Source organism: Glandiceps talaboti, chromosome 16 (genome assembly GCF_964340395.1).
Source record: "Glandiceps talaboti chromosome 16, keGlaTala1.1, whole genome shotgun sequence".
NCBI classification, from domain to species: domain Eukaryota; kingdom Metazoa; phylum Hemichordata; class Enteropneusta; family Spengelidae; genus Glandiceps; species Glandiceps talaboti.
In genome coordinates, this window is record NC_135564.1 from 20478018 (window position 1) to 20498319 (window position 20302).

General features: G+C 38.5%; 1 protein-coding gene across 1 annotated transcript in view; it reads left to right on the forward strand.

Moving 5' to 3' along the window:
- The window catches only part of LOC144447214 (alkyldihydroxyacetonephosphate synthase, peroxisomal-like), a 34050-nt gene that overhangs the window by 12142 nt on the left and 1606 nt on the right, over positions 1-20302 (forward strand). Inside the window, exons 9-20 of the mRNA XM_078137117.1 lie at positions 1023-1103; positions 2226-2351; positions 4043-4096; positions 5634-5816; positions 12421-12472; positions 13628-13704; positions 14066-14128; positions 15266-15315; positions 15998-16067; positions 18739-18800; positions 19525-19614; positions 20198-20297. Of these exons, the coding sequence (XP_077993243.1) occupies positions 1023-1103; positions 2226-2351; positions 4043-4096; positions 5634-5816; positions 12421-12472; positions 13628-13704; positions 14066-14128; positions 15266-15315; positions 15998-16067; positions 18739-18800; positions 19525-19614; positions 20198-20297 (1008 nt within the window). The remainder of the gene's footprint in view (positions 1-1022; positions 1104-2225; positions 2352-4042; positions 4097-5633; positions 5817-12420; positions 12473-13627; positions 13705-14065; positions 14129-15265; positions 15316-15997; positions 16068-18738; positions 18801-19524; positions 19615-20197; positions 20298-20302) is intronic.

Here is a 20302-nt window from a genome sequence, read left to right on the forward strand (position 1 = left end):
GTTTGAATGTTTTACTGTAAATGATAGTGTCCCTAGATACAACTCAGATGGTAAGGTTTGAATGTTTTACTGTAAATGATAGTGTCCCTAGATACAACTCAGATGGTAAGGTTTGAATGTTTTACTGTAAATGATAGTGTCCCTAGATACAACTCAGATGGTAAGGTTTGAATGTTTTACTGTAAATGATAGTGTCCCTAGATATAACTCAGATGGTAAGGTTTGAATGTTTTACTGTAAATGATAGTGTCCCTAGATACAACTCAGATGGTAAGGTTTGAATGTTTTACTGTAAATGATAGTGTCCCTAGATACAACTCAGATGGTAAGGTTTGAATGTTTTACTGTAAATGATAGTGTCCCTAGATACAACTCAGATGGTAAGGTTTGAATGTTTTACTGTAAATGATAGTGTCCCTAGATACAACTCAGATGGTAAGGTTTGAATGTTTTACTGTAAATGACAGTGTCCCTAGATACAACTCAGATGGTAAGGTTTGAATGTTTTACTGTAAATGACAGTGTCCCTAGATACAATTCAGATGGTAAGGTTTGAATGTTATACTGTAAATGCATGACAGTGTCCCTAGATACAACTCAGATGGTAAGGTTTGAATGTTTTACTGTAAATGATAGTGTCCCTAGATACAACTCAGATGGTAAGGTTTGAATGTTTTACTGTAAATGATAGTGTCCCTAGATACAACTCAGATGGTAAGGTTTGAATGTTTTACTGTAAATGACAGTGTCCCTAGATACAACTCAGATGGTAAGGTTTGAATGTTTTACTGTAAATGACAGTGTCCCTAGATACAATTCAGATGGTAAGGTTTGAATGTTATACTGTAAATGCATGACAGTGTCCCTAGATACAACTCAGATGGTAAGGTTTGAATGTTATACCGTAAATGATAGTGTCCCTAGATACAACTCAGTATTAAAAGTCAAAATTTGTATATATCGCACATATACATGGAGTACAATGTATAGGATTATTTTTAAAAAGATGTTTTCACTTCCAGAACAAAATTTTGTGGATAGATGAAGGAAATCTGGTAGCCCATATAGAGGCGGGAATACTTGGTGAAGACCTCGAAGAACAGGTGCGGATTTGATTTTTAATATATTTCTATAGTTTATCATTGTCTACTGTATTAGTAAAGGATATACACAACAACAACAAGGCATGTGAATACAGAGTTCTATATCCTACTAATACCAGAACTCCTTTTGTGGTGATGCCTTGATGACATACACAACAAGGCATGTGAATGCAGAGTTCTATATCCTACTAATACCAGAACTCCTTTTGTGGTGATGCCTTGATGACATACACAACAAGGCATGTGAATGCGGAGTTCTATATCCTACTAATACCACAACTCCTTTTGTGGTGATGCCTTGATGACATACACAACAAGGCATGTGAATGCTGAGTTCTATATCCTACTAATACCAGAACTCCTTTTGTGGTGATGCCTTGATGACATACACAACAAGGCATGTGAATGCTGAGTTCTATATCCTACTAATACCAGAACTCCTTTTGTGGTGATGCCTTGATGACATACACAACAAGGCATGTGAATGCTGAGTTCTATATCCTACTAATACCACGACTCCTTTTGTGGTGATGTCTTGATGACATACACAACAAGGCATGTGAATGCTGAGTTCTATATCCTACTAATACCAGAACTCCTTTTGTGGTGATGCCTTGATGACATACACAACAAGGCATGTGAATGCTGAGTTCTATATCCTACTAATACCACGACTCCTTTTGTGGTGATGTCTTGATGACATACACAACAAGGCATGTGAATGCTGAGTTCTATATCCTACTTATACCACGACTCCTTTTGTGGTGATGTCTTGATGACATACACAACAAGGCATGTGAATGCTGAGTTCTATATCCTACTAATACCAGAACTCCTTTTGTGGTGATGCCTTGATGACATACACAACAAGGCATGTGAATGCTGAGTTCTATATCCTACTAATACCACAACTCCTTTTGTGGTGATGTCTTGATGACATCCAATATAGAACTACATCCGCATCCCATATTTTCACATACACACTCACATTCACACTCAAACCAGGTCTTGTTGATTAGTTGTCAGGGGCAACATAGTATTAAAAGCATAATACTTGTAGTATACGTCCTTGTTCTCTTCCATTTTGTAATTCTTTTGTTATACATTTCTTTCTACATGTAGCTTCATCATCGAGGTCTATGTACTGGACATGAACCTGATTCCATGGAATTCAGCTCACTTGGAGGATGGGTAGCAACTAGGGCATCTGGAATGAAAAAGAATGTATATGGAAATATAGAAGATCTGGTGAGTTCCTTATTACAGGTTTCCTCGATAACATTTTACTGTGTTGTAGCATATAAATTGATACTTGACTTCATTTTATATCCAAACTGTGATAAAGTTATCTTTTTGGAATCTCATGTTTTTCATGTTATCCCATCAAAATTCAAGAACATCATGTATCTCTCAACCATGATTGCGGTTATAGCCCTCCATCTATATACAATAGTCTACTGTCAGGTGACACCAATAGAAGGTCACCTGACCAAACAGTATGACATCATTACTCTGATGATGTCTGAGTGATTTAGATGAAAGCTATGTAGTCACTTCAAAACCCAATTCCAAAAAGGTGACTTTATCTCTGTTTTACTGCGTGTTAGGGAGTCAAGTGGATAGTATCACCATGCTAGGGAGTCAAGTGGAGAGTATCACATTGCATGCAGTCTGGATAAAATGTTAACTAATCTTGAATCTATATACCCATTTGAAAATAGTTTCATTAAACTATGTTAATTCTGTTTCTCAGTATACAATGCTATCTCAACATTTTTCACATGAGTTATGTTAAACATTGGAAATATGCAAGAAAAAGTAGTACCTTTTCAAAATTACAAGTTTTGCATTATATTTGACAACATAACCAGAGCTAAAAAAACTCATATAAACATTAATTCAGCGGATATATTAATATCGTAAATTCTATATAGGAATCAAGACTTCCTGATGTTGAATGGATTACCATTTGACCCCTTAGATGCAAATACTCATATCAGAGAAATAGTACACAGTTATCACCTTTCAGCTACATGACAAATCATAATATCAAACCAGAAAGACTAGAGAGTTTCAATAAGGCGGCATGGTGACTTTGACATCTCACACATTTTTTGTTACGAATTCCTCAAACAAAATACAGGTACTGATACAGTGCATATACATGCAATGTAACATTTTATGCTCACTTCAACACAAATAAACAGTTTTGTGTTTGAATCCTCATTGTTTATCTGACAATGATTTTGATTTGTGTTCACAGTGAGATAAAATATATCATTTTATATGCTTGTTCGCTATCAATGCCTGTATTCTGTTAATATATGTAATTTGTAAAAAAAAAAATGCATGAGATGTAAGAATCATTGTGTTGTCAAATTGAAACTCTATAGTCACACTGGTTTGGTAGTAATTGAAATGCTATAGTCACTGTGGTTTGGCTGTAATTGAAACTCTACAGTCACTCTGGTTTGGAAGTAATTGAAATGCTATAGTCACTGTGGTTTGGCTGTAATTGAAACTCTACAGTCACTCTGGTTTGGAAGTAATTGTAACTGTTAGTCACTCTGGTTTGGTAGTAATTGAAACTCTATAGTCACACTGGTTTGGTAGTAATTATAACTGTATAGTCACTATGCTTTGGCAGTAATTGAAACTCTATTAGTCACACTGGTTTGGTAGTAATTGAAACTGTATAGTCACACTGGTTTGGAAGTAATTGTAACTGTTAGTCACTCTGGTTTGGTAATAATTGAAACTCTATAGTCACTCTGCTTTGGTAGTAATTGAAACTCTATAGTCACTCTGCTTTGGTAGTATCATATATGAGAACGTGTCCATTTCACCAGTTTCCTGCCATGAATATCACTTCGTATGACAAGAATTAACATGTCAAATTCCGATGAATAATTTGAATTTCCTGTCTGTTTGTTTTACAGCTTGTCCATGTTAAAATGGTAACACCAAGAGGTGTGATTGAGAGAAATTGTCAGGTGATAACAATATTTTGTACACTAAAATCTTCTTGACTTGTGTGTAAAAAAATACCAATAAGGCCAAATCAAAAACTTGTTTGGTTCCGGTTACCTGACCCCACCTAGTTTTTAACGCCGACCCTAAACTTTTTTTGGACGTATTTGAGGGAAAAAACAATAAATCATGAAAATTGTTAAGTCTCGCAAGAAATATTGGATGCAGAAACTTACATCAACTTAAAAAGATGATATGAAACTGTTATTCCAATCTGTAATGGCTGTACATCTGATGACAAGAAACCAATAACACAGAGACCATATGGAAAGCAATGGAAAACATAACTACCTGAGCTAGACACTCACATATGAAAAAAATATAATTTTAATAAATAAAAAAAAAATTTAACTACCTACCCCACCTATTTTAAAATTGAATGTAATCAGAACCACACAATTATTTGTTTTCACCTTAGCAGGAATGTGTAGGTGATTTAGATTTTACCCATGGTATTATCTGATCAATGTTATCATATGCAATTTAGACTACAAACTGAGTTAATTGTTGTCAGAAAATAAATCTAAGCATACATTGTAGTACTACAAGTTAATACCATCAGTGCTATTTCAGAAAATAAATCTAAGCATACATTGTAGTACTACAAGTTAATACCATCAGTGCTATTTCAGAAAATAAATCTAAGCATACATTGTAGTACTACAAGTTAATACCATCAGTGCTATTTCAGAAAATAAATCTAAGCATACATTGTAGTACTGCGAGTTAATGCCATCAGAGTATTACAGGGTGTGATTGTGTGTGAGTACATAGTGTACAATGTGATTGGATGTTACCCAAGTAGTTTAGGAAGTTAGTTATAGACTTGTGATCCCATATACTAATGGTTTCAATGTACAGGTGCCAGGTACGTAGTTTAGGAAGTTAGTTATAGACTTGTGATCCCATATACTAATGGTTTCAATGTACAGGTGCCAAGTACGTAGTTTAGGAAGTTAGTTATAGACTTGTGATCCCATATACTAATGGTTTCAATGTACAGGTGCCAAGTACGTAGTTTAGGAAGTTAGTTATAGACTTGTGATCCCATATACTAATGGTTTCAATGTACAGGTGCCAAGTACGTAGTTTAGGAAGTTAGTTATAGACTTGTGATCCCATATACTAATGGTTTCAATGTACAGGTGCCAAGTACGTAGTTTAGGAAGTTAGTTATAGACTTGTGATCCCATATACTAATGGTTTCAATGTACAGGTGCCAAGTACGTAGTTTAGGAAGTTAGTTATAGACTTGTGATCCCATATACTAATGGTTTCAATGTACAGGTGCCAAGTACGTAGTTTAGGAAGTTAGTTATAGACTTGTGATCCCATATACTAATGGTTTCAATGTACAGGTGCCAAGTACGTAGTTTAGGAAGTTAGTTATAGACTTGTGATCCCATATACTAATGGTTTCAATGTACAGGTGCCAAGTACGTAGTTTAGGAAGTTAGTTATAGACTTGTGATCCCATATACTAATGGTTTCAATGTACAGGTGCCTAGGATATCATCAGGACCTGACATTCATCACTTCATAATGGGTTCAGAAGGTACTCTAGGTGTGATAACAGAAGTTACATTAAAAGTAAGACCAATACCTGAATGTAGGAAGTATGGTTCTGTTGTCTTTCCTGACTTTGAACCAGGTGTAGCATGTCTTAGAGAAGTTGCAAAACAGGTGAGTAAGAGATTTGACTTTGATCCAATGATTTCTCAACTCAAATACTTCAGTTCAGTGTTATATCATATGTACTTTAAAAATTAAGACCAAGGGCAGCGATACCAACTACCATCAATTTAGAGACATATTATTCCACCAGGCCAGAGAGAGAGAGACATCAATGGTGAATAATTAAATCATTGTGTGATCAAGGTCCGTAATAGACAAATTGAAATGTCGCATTTGTCTCCAATTAACCATTCAAAAATAACTGTATAGTACTGTCCTTTACAAATGTAAATTTACCATTACCATTAGTTGGTGGAACTATCACTGTATCATTGTACTGTTATCTAAACTAGACTAGACCCACATGTCTATAACTCTCCCCAGTAGACTAGACCCACATGTCTATAAGTCTCCCCAGTAGACTAGACCCACATGTCTATAAGTCTCCCCAGTAGACTAGACCCACATGTCTATAAGTCTCCCCAGTAGACTAGACCCACATGTCTATAAGTCTCCCCAGTAGACTAGACCCACATGTCTATAAGTCTCCCCAGTAGACTAGACCCACATGTCTATAAATCTCCCCAGTAGACTAGACCCACATGTCTATAAGTCTCCCCAGTAGACTAGACCCACATGTCTATAAGTCTCCCCAGTAGACTAGACCCACATGTCTATAAATCTCCCCAGTAGACTAGACCCACATGTCTATAAGTCTCCCCAGTAGACTAGACCCACATGTCTATAAGTCTCCCCAGTAGACTAGACCCACATGTCTATAAGTCTCCCCAGTAGACTAGACCCACATGTCTATAAGTCTCCCCAGTAGACTAGACCCACATGTCTATAAGTCTCCCCAGTAGACTAGACCCACATGTCTATAAGTCTCCCCAGTAGACTAGACCCACATGTATAAGTCTCCCCAGTAGACTACACCCACATGTATAAATCTCCCCAGTAGACTAGACCCACATGTATAAGTCTCCCCAGTAGACTTAGACCCACATGTCTATAAGTCTCCCCAGTAGACTAGACCCACATGTATAAGTCTCCCCAGTAGACTAGACCCACATGTATAAGTCTCCCCAGTAGACTACACCCACATGTATAAATCTCCCCATTAGACTAGACCCACATGTATAAGTCTCCCCAGTAGACTAGACCCACATGTATAAATCTCCCCAGTAGACTAGACCCACATGTATAAATCTCCCCAGTAGACTAGACCCACATGTCTATAAGTCTCCCCAGTAGACTAGACCCACATGTCTATAAGTCTCCCCAGTAGACTACACCCACATGTATAAATCTCCCCAGTAGACTAGACCCACATGTCTATAAGTCTCCCCAGTAGACTAGACCCACATGTATAAATCTCCCCAGTAGACTAGACCCACATGTATAAGTCTCCCCAGTAGACTAGACCCACATGTATAAATCTCTCCAGTAGACTAGACCCACATGTATAAATCTCCCCAGTAGACTAGACCCACATGTATAAGTCTCCCCAGTAGACTAGACCCACATGTATAAATCTCCCCAGTAGACTAGACCCACATGTATAAATCTCCCCAGTAGACTAGACCCACATGTATAAGTCTCCCCAGTAGACTAGACCCACATGTATAAATCTCTCCAGTAGACTACACCCACATGTATAAATCTCCCCAGTAGACTAGACCCACATGTATAAATCTCCCCAGTAGACTACACCCACATGTATAAATCTCCCCAGTAGACTAGACCCACATGTATAAATCTCCCCAGTAGACTAGACCCACATGTATAAATCTCCCCAGTAGACTAGACCCACATGTATAAATCTCCCCAGTAGACTAGACCCACATGTATAAGTCTCCCCAGTAGACTAGACCCACATGTATAAATCTCCCCAGTAGACTAGACCCACATGTATAAATCTCCCCAGTAGACTAGACCCACATGTATAAATCTCCCCAGTAGACTACACCCACATGTATAAATCTCCCCAGTAGACTAGACCCACATGTATAAATCTCCCCAGTAGACTACACCCACATGTATAAGTCTCCCCAGTAGACTAGACCCACATGTATAAATCTCCCCAGTAGACTACACCCACATGTATAAGTCTCCCCAGTAGACTAGACCCACATGTATAAATCTCTCCAGTAGACTAGACCCACATGTATAAATCTCCCCAGTAGACTACACCCACATGTATAAATCTCCCCAGTAGACTAGACCCACATGTATAAATCTCCCCAGTAGACTACACCCACATGTATAAGTCTCCCCAGTAGACTAGACCCACATGTATAAATCTCCCTAGTAGACTACACCCACATGTATGTCTCCCCAGTAGACTAGACCCACATGTATAAGTCTCCCCAGTAGACTAGACCCACATGTATAAATCTCCCCAGTAGACTAGACCCACATGTATAAATCTCCCCAGTAGACTACACCCACATGTATAAGTCTCCCCAGTAGACTAGACCCACATGTGTAAGTCTCCCCAGTAGACTAGACCCACATGTATAAGTCTCCCCAGTAGACTAGACCCACATGTATAAATCTCCCCAGTAGACTACACCCACATGTATAAGTCTCCCCAGTAGACTAGACCCACATGTATAAGTCTCCCCAGTAGACTAGACCCACATGTATAAATCTCCCCAGTAGACTAGACCCACATGTATAAATCTCCCCAGTAGACTAGACCCACATGTATAAATCTCTCCAGTAGACTAGACCCACATGTATAAATCTCCCCAGTAGACTACACCCACATGTATAAGTCTCCCCAGTAGACTAGACCCACATGTATAAATCTCCCCAGTAGACTAGACCCACATGTATAAGTCTCCCCAGTAGACTAGACCCACATGTATAAATCTCCCCAGTAGACTAGACCCACATGTATAAATCTCCCCAGTAGACTAGACCCACATGTATAAGTCTCCCCAGTAGACTAGACCCACATGTATAAATCTCCCCAGTAGACTAGACCCACATGTATAAATCTCCCCAGTAGACTAGACCCACATGTATAAATCTCTCCAGTAGACTACACCCACATGTATAAATCTCCCCAGTAGACTAGACCCACATGTATAAATCTCCCCAGTAGACTACACCCACATGTATAAATCTCCCCAGTAGACTAGACCCACATGTATAAATCTCCCCAGTAGACTACACCCACATGTATAAATCTCCCCAGTAGACTAGACCCACATGTATAAATCTCCCCAGTAGACTAGACCCACATGTATAAGTCTCCCCAGTAGACTAGACCCACATGTATAAATCTCCCCAGTAGACTACACCCACATGTATAAGTCTCCCCAGTAGACTAGACCCACATGTATAAATCTCCCCAGTAGACTACACCCACATGTATAAGTCTCCCCAGTAGACTAGACCCACATGTATAAATCTCTCCAGTAGACTAGACCCACATGTATAAATCTCCCCAGTAGACTACACCCACATGTATAAATCTCCCCAGTAGACTAGACCCACATGTATAAATCTCCCCAGTAGACTACACCCACATGTATAAGTCTCCCCAGTAGACTAGACCCACATGTATAAATCTCCCTAGTAGACTACACCCACATGTATGTCTCCCCAGTAGACTAGACCCACATGTATAAGTCTCCCCAGTAGACTAGACCCACATGTATAAATCTCCCCAGTAGACTAGACCCACATGTATAAATCTCCCCAGTAGACTAGACCCACATGTATAAATCTCCCCAGTAGACTACACCCACATGTATAAGTCTCCCCAGTAGACTAGACCCACATGTGTAAGTCTCCCCAGTAGACTAGACCCACATGTATAAGTCTCCCCAGTAGACTAGACCCACATGTATAAATCTCCCCAGTAGACTACACCCACATGTATAAATCTCCCCAGTAGACTAGACCCACATGTATAAATCTCCCCAGTAGACTACACCCACATGTATAAGTCTCCCCAGTAGACTAGACCCACATGTATAAATCTCCCTAGTAGACTACACCCACATGTATGTCTCCCCAGTAGACTAGACCCACATGTATAAGTCTCCCCAGTAGACTAGACCCACATGTATAAATCTCCCCAGTAGACTAGACCCACATGTATAAATCTCCCCAGTAGACTACACCCACATGTATAAGTCTCCCCAGTAGACTAGACCCACATGTGTAAGTCTCCCCAGTAGACTAGACCCACATGTATAAGTCTCCCCAGTAGACTAGACCCACATGTATAAATCTCCCCAGTAGACTACACCCACATGTATAAGTCTCCCCAGTAGACTAGACCCACATGTATAAGTCTCCCCAGTAGACTAGACCCACATGTATAAATCTCCCCAGTAGACTAGACCCACATGTATAAATCTCCCCAGTAGACTAGACCCACATGTATAAATCTCTCCAGTAGACTAGACCCACATGTATAAATCTCCCCAGTAGACTACACCCACATGTATAAGTCTCCCCAGTAGACTAGACCCACATGTATAAATCTCCCCAGTAGACTAGACCCACATGTATAAGTCTCCCCAGTAGACTAGACCCACATGTATAAATCTCCCCAGTAGACTAGACCCACATGTATAAATCTCCCCAGTAGACTAGACCCACATGTATAAGTCTCCCCAGTAGACTAGACCCACATGTATAAATCTCCCCAGTAGACTACACCCACATGTATAAGTCTCCCCAGTAGACTAGACCCACATGTATAAGTCTCCCCAGTAGACTAGACCCACATGTATAAATCTCCCCAGTAGACTAGACCCACATGTATAAATCTCCCCAGTAGACTAGACCCACATGTATAAGTCTCCCCAATAGACTAGACCCACATGTATAAATCTACCCACTAGACTAGACCAACATGTATAAGTCTCCCCAATAGACTAGACCCACATGTATAAGTCTCCCCAGTAGACTAGACCCACATGTATAAGTCTCCCCAGTAGACTAGACCCACATGTATAAATCTCCCCAGTAGACTAGACCCACATGTATAAGTCTCCCCAGTAGACTAGACCCACATGTATAAATCTCTCCAGTAGACTAGACCCACATGTATAAATCTCCCCAGTAGACTAGACCCACATGTATAAGTCTCCCCAGTAGACTAGACCCACATGTATAAATCTCCCCAGTAGACTAGACCCACATGTATAAGTCTCCCCAATAGACTAGACCCACATGTATAAATCTCCCCAGTAGACTAGACCCACATGTATAAGTCTCCCCAGTAGACTAGACCCACATGTATAAGTCTCCCCAGTAGACTAGACCCACATGTATAAATCTCCCCAGTAGACTAGACCCACATGTATAAATCTCCCCAGTAGACTAGACCCACATGTATAAATCTCTCCAGTAGACTAGACCCACATGTATAAATCTCCCCAGTAGACTAGACCCACATGTATAAATCTCCCCAGTAGACTACACCCACATGTATAAGTCTCCCCAATAGACTAGACCCACATGTATAAATCTCCCCACTAGACTAGACCCACATGTATAAGTCTCCCCAATAGACTAGACCCACATGTATAAGTCTCCCCAGTAGACTAGACCCACATGTATAAGTCTCCCCAGTAGACTAGACCCACATGTATAAATCTCCCCAGTAGACTAGACCCACATGTATAAGTCTCCCCAGTAGACTAGACCCACATGTATAAGTCTCCCCAGTAGACTACACCCACATGTATAAATCTCCCTAGTAGACTAGACCCACATGTGTAAGTCTCCCCAGTAGACTAGACCCACATGTCTATAAGTCTCCCCAGTAGACTAGACCCACATGTATAAATCTCTCCAGTAGACTAGACCCACATGTATAAGTCTCCCCAGTAGACTAGACCCACATGTATAAGTCTCCCTAGTAGACTACACCCACATGTGTAAGTCTCCCCAGTAGACTAGACCCACATGTATAAGTCTCCCCAATAGACTAGACCCACATGTATAAGTCTCCCCAGTAGACTAGACCCACATGTATAAGTCTCCCCAATAGACTAGACCCACATGTATAAGTCTCCCGGGTAGACTACACCCACATGTATAAGTCTCCCCAGTAGACTACACCCACATGTATAAGTCTCCCCAGTAGACTACACCCACATGTATAAGTCTCCCCAGTAGACTAGACCCACATGTATAAATCTCCCTAGTAGACTACACCCACATGTATGTCTGCCCAGTAGACTAGATCGACCCACATGTATAAATCTCCCCAGTAGACTACACCCACATGTATAAGTCTCCCCAGTAGACTAGACCCACATGTATAAATCTCCCCAGTAGACTACACCCACATGTATAAGTCTCCCCAGTAGACTAGACCCACATGTATAAGTCTCCCCAGTAGACTAGACCCACATGTATAAATCTCCCCAGTAGACTACACCCACATGTATAAATCTCCCAAGCCTCAAAATAATTGAGGAAACACAGCAGTACAAGGCACTGAATGTGAACACCATTGTTTGAAGGTGATTGGAGAGATTTGATGAATTCTCCAGCTAGTTTATGTGGGACACACATTCATATCTTTAATGTTATTGGTAAATTCATTATAACAGTTATCTGTGATGTTTTCTTTCAGAGATGTGCACCAGCATCAATTAGACTTATGGACAATGAACAGTTCAAATTTGGTAAGTTGTTCATTCTTAGATGTAAGTGTGATTGGTCACTTCACAGCTGTACAAGCTGTAACTGGAACATTTTCTTGAAACTGTTTTGTTAGATATAATAACTTGCTGATAATATTATTTCATATATACCAGAGATTACTTGTACTGTTGCAAACACATACTAGTGGTATTATTACATATATACCAGAGAATATTTGTACCGTTGCAAACACATACTAGTGGTATTATTACATATATACCAGAGATTACTTGTACCGTTGCAAACACATACTAGTGGTATTATTACATATATACCAGAGATTACTTGTACTGTTGCAAACACATACTAGTGGTATTATTACATATATACCAGAGATTACTTGTACCGTTGCAAACACATACTAGTGGTATTTTTACTGTAGTACTGATAATATTATTACATATATACCAGAGATTACTTGTACTGTTGCAAACACATACTAGTGGTATTTTTACTGTAGTACAATACCGAAAACATTATCGCATACCTGTATACAAATGATATGCAAATAAGGACTTGATCTTTCATTCTACACAAAAGCGTGTGATCGTTTTTACAGAAATTTGTTGATTTGGATAAACATATAATAATAACAGAACCCAATGCCGCGTGAGTCCCAGTGTGGGTACTGTGGGGGGGGGGGGGGGGGTTATTTACATGTGTGTTTGCTACGCTCATGAAAGTACGAGCACAGAGAACACTGCAAGTACTCATGCAAATACCCCGAGTACACCATACTTGTTCAAAACCTCGAGTACATCATACATTTATACTTGCACTCACACATCATGGGGTTAGGTCATAGTATTGAATTACATGTACCTGTGTAGCAAATATAATGTATTACAATATTGATTTTTCAGTCCACACTCAAAAATTCAGTGCCACAATGTGATCTTGATCTAAACTGTACTAATGGATACAACCAACCTCTAATTACTCTGTGGCTAGTGTCTAATTATTGGTACTTTGACAAATTTCAGACTATCTATTGTTGTTGTCTAATTACACAAATCATACTGTTCATTTGTACCTACTACATTGAGTTCAGTGCCCTGCTATGATAATCTGATTTCAAAGGTTGTTTTGTACCATTACATGTTCAGTTAAGTTAAGATGTATATTGTTATTTTCAGGACATGCACTCAAACCACCAGCATCTTCCATATTTACATCATTTGTAGATGGTATTAAAAAATTCTATGTTACAAGGGTAAGTCTCAAGAGTCAAATGAATCTTCTTTTATTGTGTGTACGTTGTATGCACAAATGAGTGTGTGTGTGTGTGTGTGTGTGTGTGTGTGTGTGTCTGTCTGTCTGTCTGTCTGTCTGTCTGTCTGTCTGTCTGTGCATGTGAATGCATGCATCTACATGTGTGTTTGTGCCATATGTGTGTTTATGTGCATGTATGCGTGTGTATGTATAGGTGCTGTTTGTACTGTGTTTGTGTGTGTGTGTTTGTGTGTGTGTATTTCTATGCCTTCAGTAAAGATTTGTCAGTGTTTTATTTCCTTTCAATAACAGCTCATTCTGACAAATGTATTTCTAAAGTATGTTTTCTCTCTCTGTGTTAGTTGAAAGGTTTTGATCAGAACAAACTTTGTGTTGCTACTCTGTTATTTGAAGGGACCAAAGAGGTAAGAAATAATGCTATTTAGTTAGCAAACTTTAAGTCTCACATCACATCACTTCACAAAGAGTAACTTCTGTGAATACAGTATATACAGTATCATGATACATAAATTTTTAATTATATTAATGTACTGATCAGAAGCAAATACTATAAACTAGATATTTTAGCCACTAGAAAACTTTGTGATTTTGTAGTCTTCAACTACTTCACAAAGACTAATTTTACCAATTACCAGATTGGCATATTGTGCTCATTACAAAAAGGTATTTAAGTCACTACATATTTTTATGTTTTGATCTCCAGGGAAATAAGTGAAACTATTAAGTCTTGAGCAAAAATGTTCAGGTTTCTAGTACATGTACAACCATTGTAACTGTTAATAATAGCACTATTTTGATATGTTTTGTTGCTGGCAATCAGTCAGTCACTCTAGGGAGATTGCAACTACTTCCATTATGAGATTGTGATAGTCTTGGTAGTGATAGTGTTCTACAATTCAGCTGTAATATTTGTAAACAAAAACACTTACATCAAAGTTGCCTTCCCATGAACCTGGTAGTGCCGTATACTATGAAAAACTTCCTATAAAATAAAGTTCCCACCTAAATAGAATATGTACTTATAGTATGTAGAGATATATTGGTTGTGTTCAGTGTTTAAAAATGAAATATTGTAACGACGGTAAGGTAGTCAGCTTAGTTTTTGAAGAGTATTTTCATGCATGCATGCCACTCATACGCTACTGTGTTCAATCTCAACCACAAAACAGAATTGGCCATGAACTCAGTAGAGTGAGTGTACTGCCAGATGTAAAACATTTCAAAATAGTATTCCTATTACTATTAGGAAAAGAGTTTACCAGTAGCAGACTCTGAAATATTATTTGATGTGTTGACAAGATATGAGTAATCATTTCTGATAAATACATTATAACAAAGTTAATATAATCTACCAGTTTGCAATTGACATTGTCCTAGACCTAAATGAGTGAATTCCACCGTCCTAAGTGAAGCCATGAATATTAAATAGAATCATTCATTTTGTTTAGGACCAATGTTTTGTATAGCTTTGCCATGGCAACTGTTTTCAAACCCAAATATTAATTCTAATTCAACATGACTATTTAAATTTAATTTTGCAGGAAGTACTTACTCAAGAAAAGAGGGTGTATGAGATAGCACAGAAGTTTGGGTAAGTGTCTGATTGAAATCCAATGTAGTGGTAAGCTATTCGTTCACTGTTACCTTCATTCTTTGCTAAACATGTTCATGTGTTGGTCCTGGTAGCCCTACATTTGACCAATTCTTACTACTAGTGACATTCAAATCTTGTCTGTATGCATAGCCAATCAAACTTGTTGTACAGATAACACTGCAGTAAGATGTTTTCTGATTGGGTAAATGGTGCAGTAAGATGTTTTCTCATTGGCTAAATTGTGCATTTAACAAGGTCTCATTTGAATGTTACCTTTAATGAGTATCATAATGAGTCAGATGTATGTAGTCATGGCAACTAAGATGTCTTTAGTTACTGGACTATGGTATATTGATATTGGACCAAAAGACTCATCATTACTGTTTGAGCTTAGTCAGTCGAAGTGCGAAGGGAGTCCTGAGTGCCTATACCCTTCAGTATGTAAGCATATTCATATGCTCATGACTTATCAGTGTTCAACTTGAATACATTATTTCTGCTGACTCCCATGATGCAATAGCCCATAGTAAAGATACCATATAACAGGCACAAGATCAAGTTATTAAAGGTGATGTGAAATTATGAAATAACTCTACAGAACCCATAATTTATGACAATTACTTCATTTCTTGGAGTAGTTTTCCCCTTTAACTTGTGTTATATTCCACATTCTGTATAGTGGTTTAGCTGCAGGTGAAGACAATGGACAAAGAGGATACCAGTTAACGTTTGCTATCGCCTACCTTAGAGTAAGTGTGATATGTTACATTTGTAGCAATTTTGTATAGTCCACCTAAGAAAAGGTATTATGATGGGTTTATAGGTGATAAGGCTGTTCCAGTGGATTTTACACGATATTTTAGTATAATTTGCAATGATATTGAATATACATTCCTCACCATATAAATTTTCACTGTATGGAGGTAGCTAAATGGTCCAAAATTGAACAGTTGCGGGGCAAAGTGCTAGATCTAGCACTTCGCCACTTTTTGACAAAGTGCTAGATCTAGCACTTCGTCAGTTTTCGCCGAAGTGCTAGATCTAGCACTTCGCCAGAACAACAGCGAAGTGCGGGACTGTAAACAACGAAGTGCCTCCAACGGTTTGATATAACGTGGTCGTTCGCATCGATAAACGTCACAGACATTCGTCATGTAAATAGTCCGTGTACGTGGTCGTGTGACGCATGATCGACTCCAAAACTTATCTTTGGCCGATTGTAACAACGACACAATTTATCTGAAGTTTGTTAAATGTTTGCTGAGTAAAACGGTCGGTTGAAAGTTCACGTTGCCGTACGTACGGTTGTGTCCCAGGGGTTGTGTGTTCTGTTACAAACATGCCTTGTCCTCGCGGTGGATGGACTTGCGCGATCACAGAAACAAGTGTTATTATTTTACCCCTTTCATATACAATTGGCTAAAACACGTCAACGATATTATCGACATTGTATTGTATTCTGATAGAAACATTCTGATATCATACATATCTCGGGAGTGCCTGTGGGTGGGACTGTACTTCAGAATCTGCAATCTACTCTGTAAACAAGGACTAGCCACTCAGTATTTCTTGCACCATGTCTATTTTAGAGCGGGAAAGATATATCAATCATAACGTCTTGAAATAAATTTGAAAATCACTGAAATCTTTATCCAGTATCCATCTTTCAGTATAATCACCTGTGTGCTTATTTTCATTCTAATCTATGAAGTAGTAGAACAAGAATATTGTGCAATATCATGTCATAACTCTGGTGATTTACACGAGGTAGAGCGCGCCTCAGGGGACACATTTATTCTATAAAATCTTTACAATTTCTCCAAACTGTTTGAACGGATTGTCGTTGTTTTCAGTCAAGAAGTTGGCAGTACCAAGTATATGGAATTTACAAAACAGTAGTAACGGGTTATTTATAGATTTCTATCAAAATATTAACAGCAATGAAGGGCTGAAATTAAAATTGTTCACACGAACATGTTTTCGCACTTATGTTTTCGATAGCAATATTTTTTGTCATCTATTAACGATCTGATAATACTGAAAGAAGTGAATCTATTCAATAGAAATATAGTGAACGTGATAAACTTACACCCAGACTTTATTTTCGTGTTCAACGATCAAGAAAAATCTTCGCTCTCGCATCTCAGACACACACTAACCCCCCCCCCACACACACACACCCCCCAAGAAATTCAGTTTTCCTTTATATTGTTTCTTTGTCATGCAATGTTACAAATGTCACTGCCATTAAATCTGCAGTATGAACTCTGTGACGCACGCCGAACTAAATGTTTCTACTTCCTGAAATCTTCGAAGTTTCGTGGTACCGAAACGACTACGTGCTATAGTTGAAGTCTGTGACGCACTCCGAACAAAATTAAAATGTTCGTAGTTTCGACTGCGTTATTTGACGTGACAGCTGTCCAAAATGGCAGTCTGCGGTTGTTGGTAGTGGTGTCAAGCCGTTGTAAGGAGTACAAAACGTGGAAGGGAAACGACCACATGCTGTAGTTTTCGCCGCATAGAACATCGAAAAAGTACAAAACTGAACGTTACTAAAAATTACGAAGTAGAAACTTGTTTGTGCATTGGCAAAACATACGGAAAATCAAACTCTAAGGTCGTTAAACACGGGAAGTAACATTTTACACTGAGAGTAATAACATGTCAATTACCAGTATAAGTTATAACATGACATATTTACCGATGACCTAGCACTTTGCCACACTTTGTTGAAGTGCTAGATCTAGCACTTCGCCACTTTTTGACAAAGTGCTAGATCTAGCACTTCGTCAGTTTTCGCTAAAGTGCTAGATCTAGCACTTTGTCAAAAAGTGGCGAAGTGCTAGATCTAGCACTTTGCCCCGCAACTGTTCCGATTTTGAATTCTTTGTTACATGCTGTATGTAATAAAAATGTAATTTGGATCGGGTTCTTCATGTTGGGTAAAGAACCATCTTAGTCTTCTGCACAAGTGGCTGTTTTGGGGCAGTAATGTGACTAAACCCTATGATACGCGAGTCAAGTGTGGTGTACATATATGGGGGGTGTTTTCATGAGTGTTTGCAGTGTTCTCTGCAGTTGTATGAGCATAGTAAGTGAAAGTTTATGAGTGCAAATACATGTACCCCTGAGTACCCACACTGGAACTCACCTGGCATGGGGCTCTGTTATTATTACTTATGTTTTTTTTCAAAACAGCAAATTTCTGTAAAATTCATACTGTATGATCACATGATTTCATGTAAGGAACAATTGTGCTCTCATTTGGATGTCATTTGCATACAGGTATGCAATGATGTTTTCGATATTGCACTGCAGTGCAAGTAACCATTGTATGCAAACTCTCAGGTGCAAGTAACCGCAGATACATATGTAAATTGTAATAATATACAATGATTTTTTTCAACATTTCAACAGGATATTGGTTTAGACTATTACGTTATATCTGAGTCATTTGAAACTTCAGTACCATGGGATAGGTAAGACAACATTATTCAACTCAGTACCATGGGATAGGTAAGACAACATTATTCAACTCAGTACCATGGGATAGGTAAGACAACATTATTCAACTCAGTACCATGGGATAGGTAAGACAACATTATTCAACTCAGTACCATGGGATAGGTAAGACAACATTATTCAACTCAGTACCATGGGATAGGTAAGACAACATTATTCAACTCAGTACCATGGGATAGGTAAGACAACATTATTCAACTCAGTACCATGGGATAGGTAAGACAACATTATTCAACTCAGTACCATGGGATAGGTAAGACAACATTATTCAACTCTCTAGATCTGGATAAAAATCATACATTTATCTGTTACCTTTCTAAATGTATAGTTTGAAAGAAATCAAGCTGTATTCTTCTTTATCTTCATCAGACTAAATCATACACAAATCTTTGAATCATTGACTCATGTTATGCTGAAATGACACCTATAGTGATACAAGCAAACATGAAATGACACCTACAGTGATACAAGCAAACATGGAGGTCATATTTAGATAGTTACCTCATAATATTTCATTTGAAGTGAAAAAAGAAGTAGGTACTGTATTTCTGTAATTCTTACAGAGGTTTGGATTTGTGTCATTATATTGCACAATTTTACTGTATTTTTGTTGTTCTTACAGAGGTTTGGATTTGTGTCATTATATTGCACAATTTTACTGTATTTTTGTTGTTCTTACAGAGTTTTGGATTTATATCGTAATGTGAAAGAGAGAATTGTAAGAGAATGTCAGGAAAGGGGAGTACAGTTTGCACCCTTGGTAACTGCAAGGTAAGTCATTCATAGTTCATGGTGAGTCACTCATAGCGGTAGTTCAGAGAATGTCAGGAAAAGGGTGTACACTTTGCACCCTTGGTAACTGCAAGGTAAGTCATTCATAGTTCATGGTGAGTCACTCATAGCGGTAGTTCAGAGAATGTCAGGAAAAGGGTGTACACTTTGCACCCTTGGTAACTGCAAGGTGAGACACTCCCTAGTTCTTCCTGCAGTATTTTACTAGCCAATGTTTAGATTAACAGTAACACAGAGAGGAAAAGCTGTTAAAAAGTGACTAAGTAGGTTACTACCACACTTAGTGTTTTCACTGAGGATTCTCAAACCATAAACAGACAGAGGAAATAGTCTCCTTTATATTGAAATATTTGTAGGCTTTTGAAACCAAGACACAGAGAGGAAGAAATCTTGTCATATTCATGTTTTTCAGTGTATTCAGTGTTTTTAGTAATATTTCTGAACTCGGTAACACAGAGAGGATAAAGTTGTCTATATATGCAATACTTTTGCTAAACTGTTTCAGAACCCAGGTAACAGGCTTAGTATATTTATCATATTATACCATATTGTGTCTTATTAGAGTTACCCAGACATATGACACGGGTGCCTGTGTCTACTTCTATTTTGCCTTCGTACATCGCGGTGTCAGTAGTCCTGTTGAAGTCTATGAAGATGTTGAGGTAAG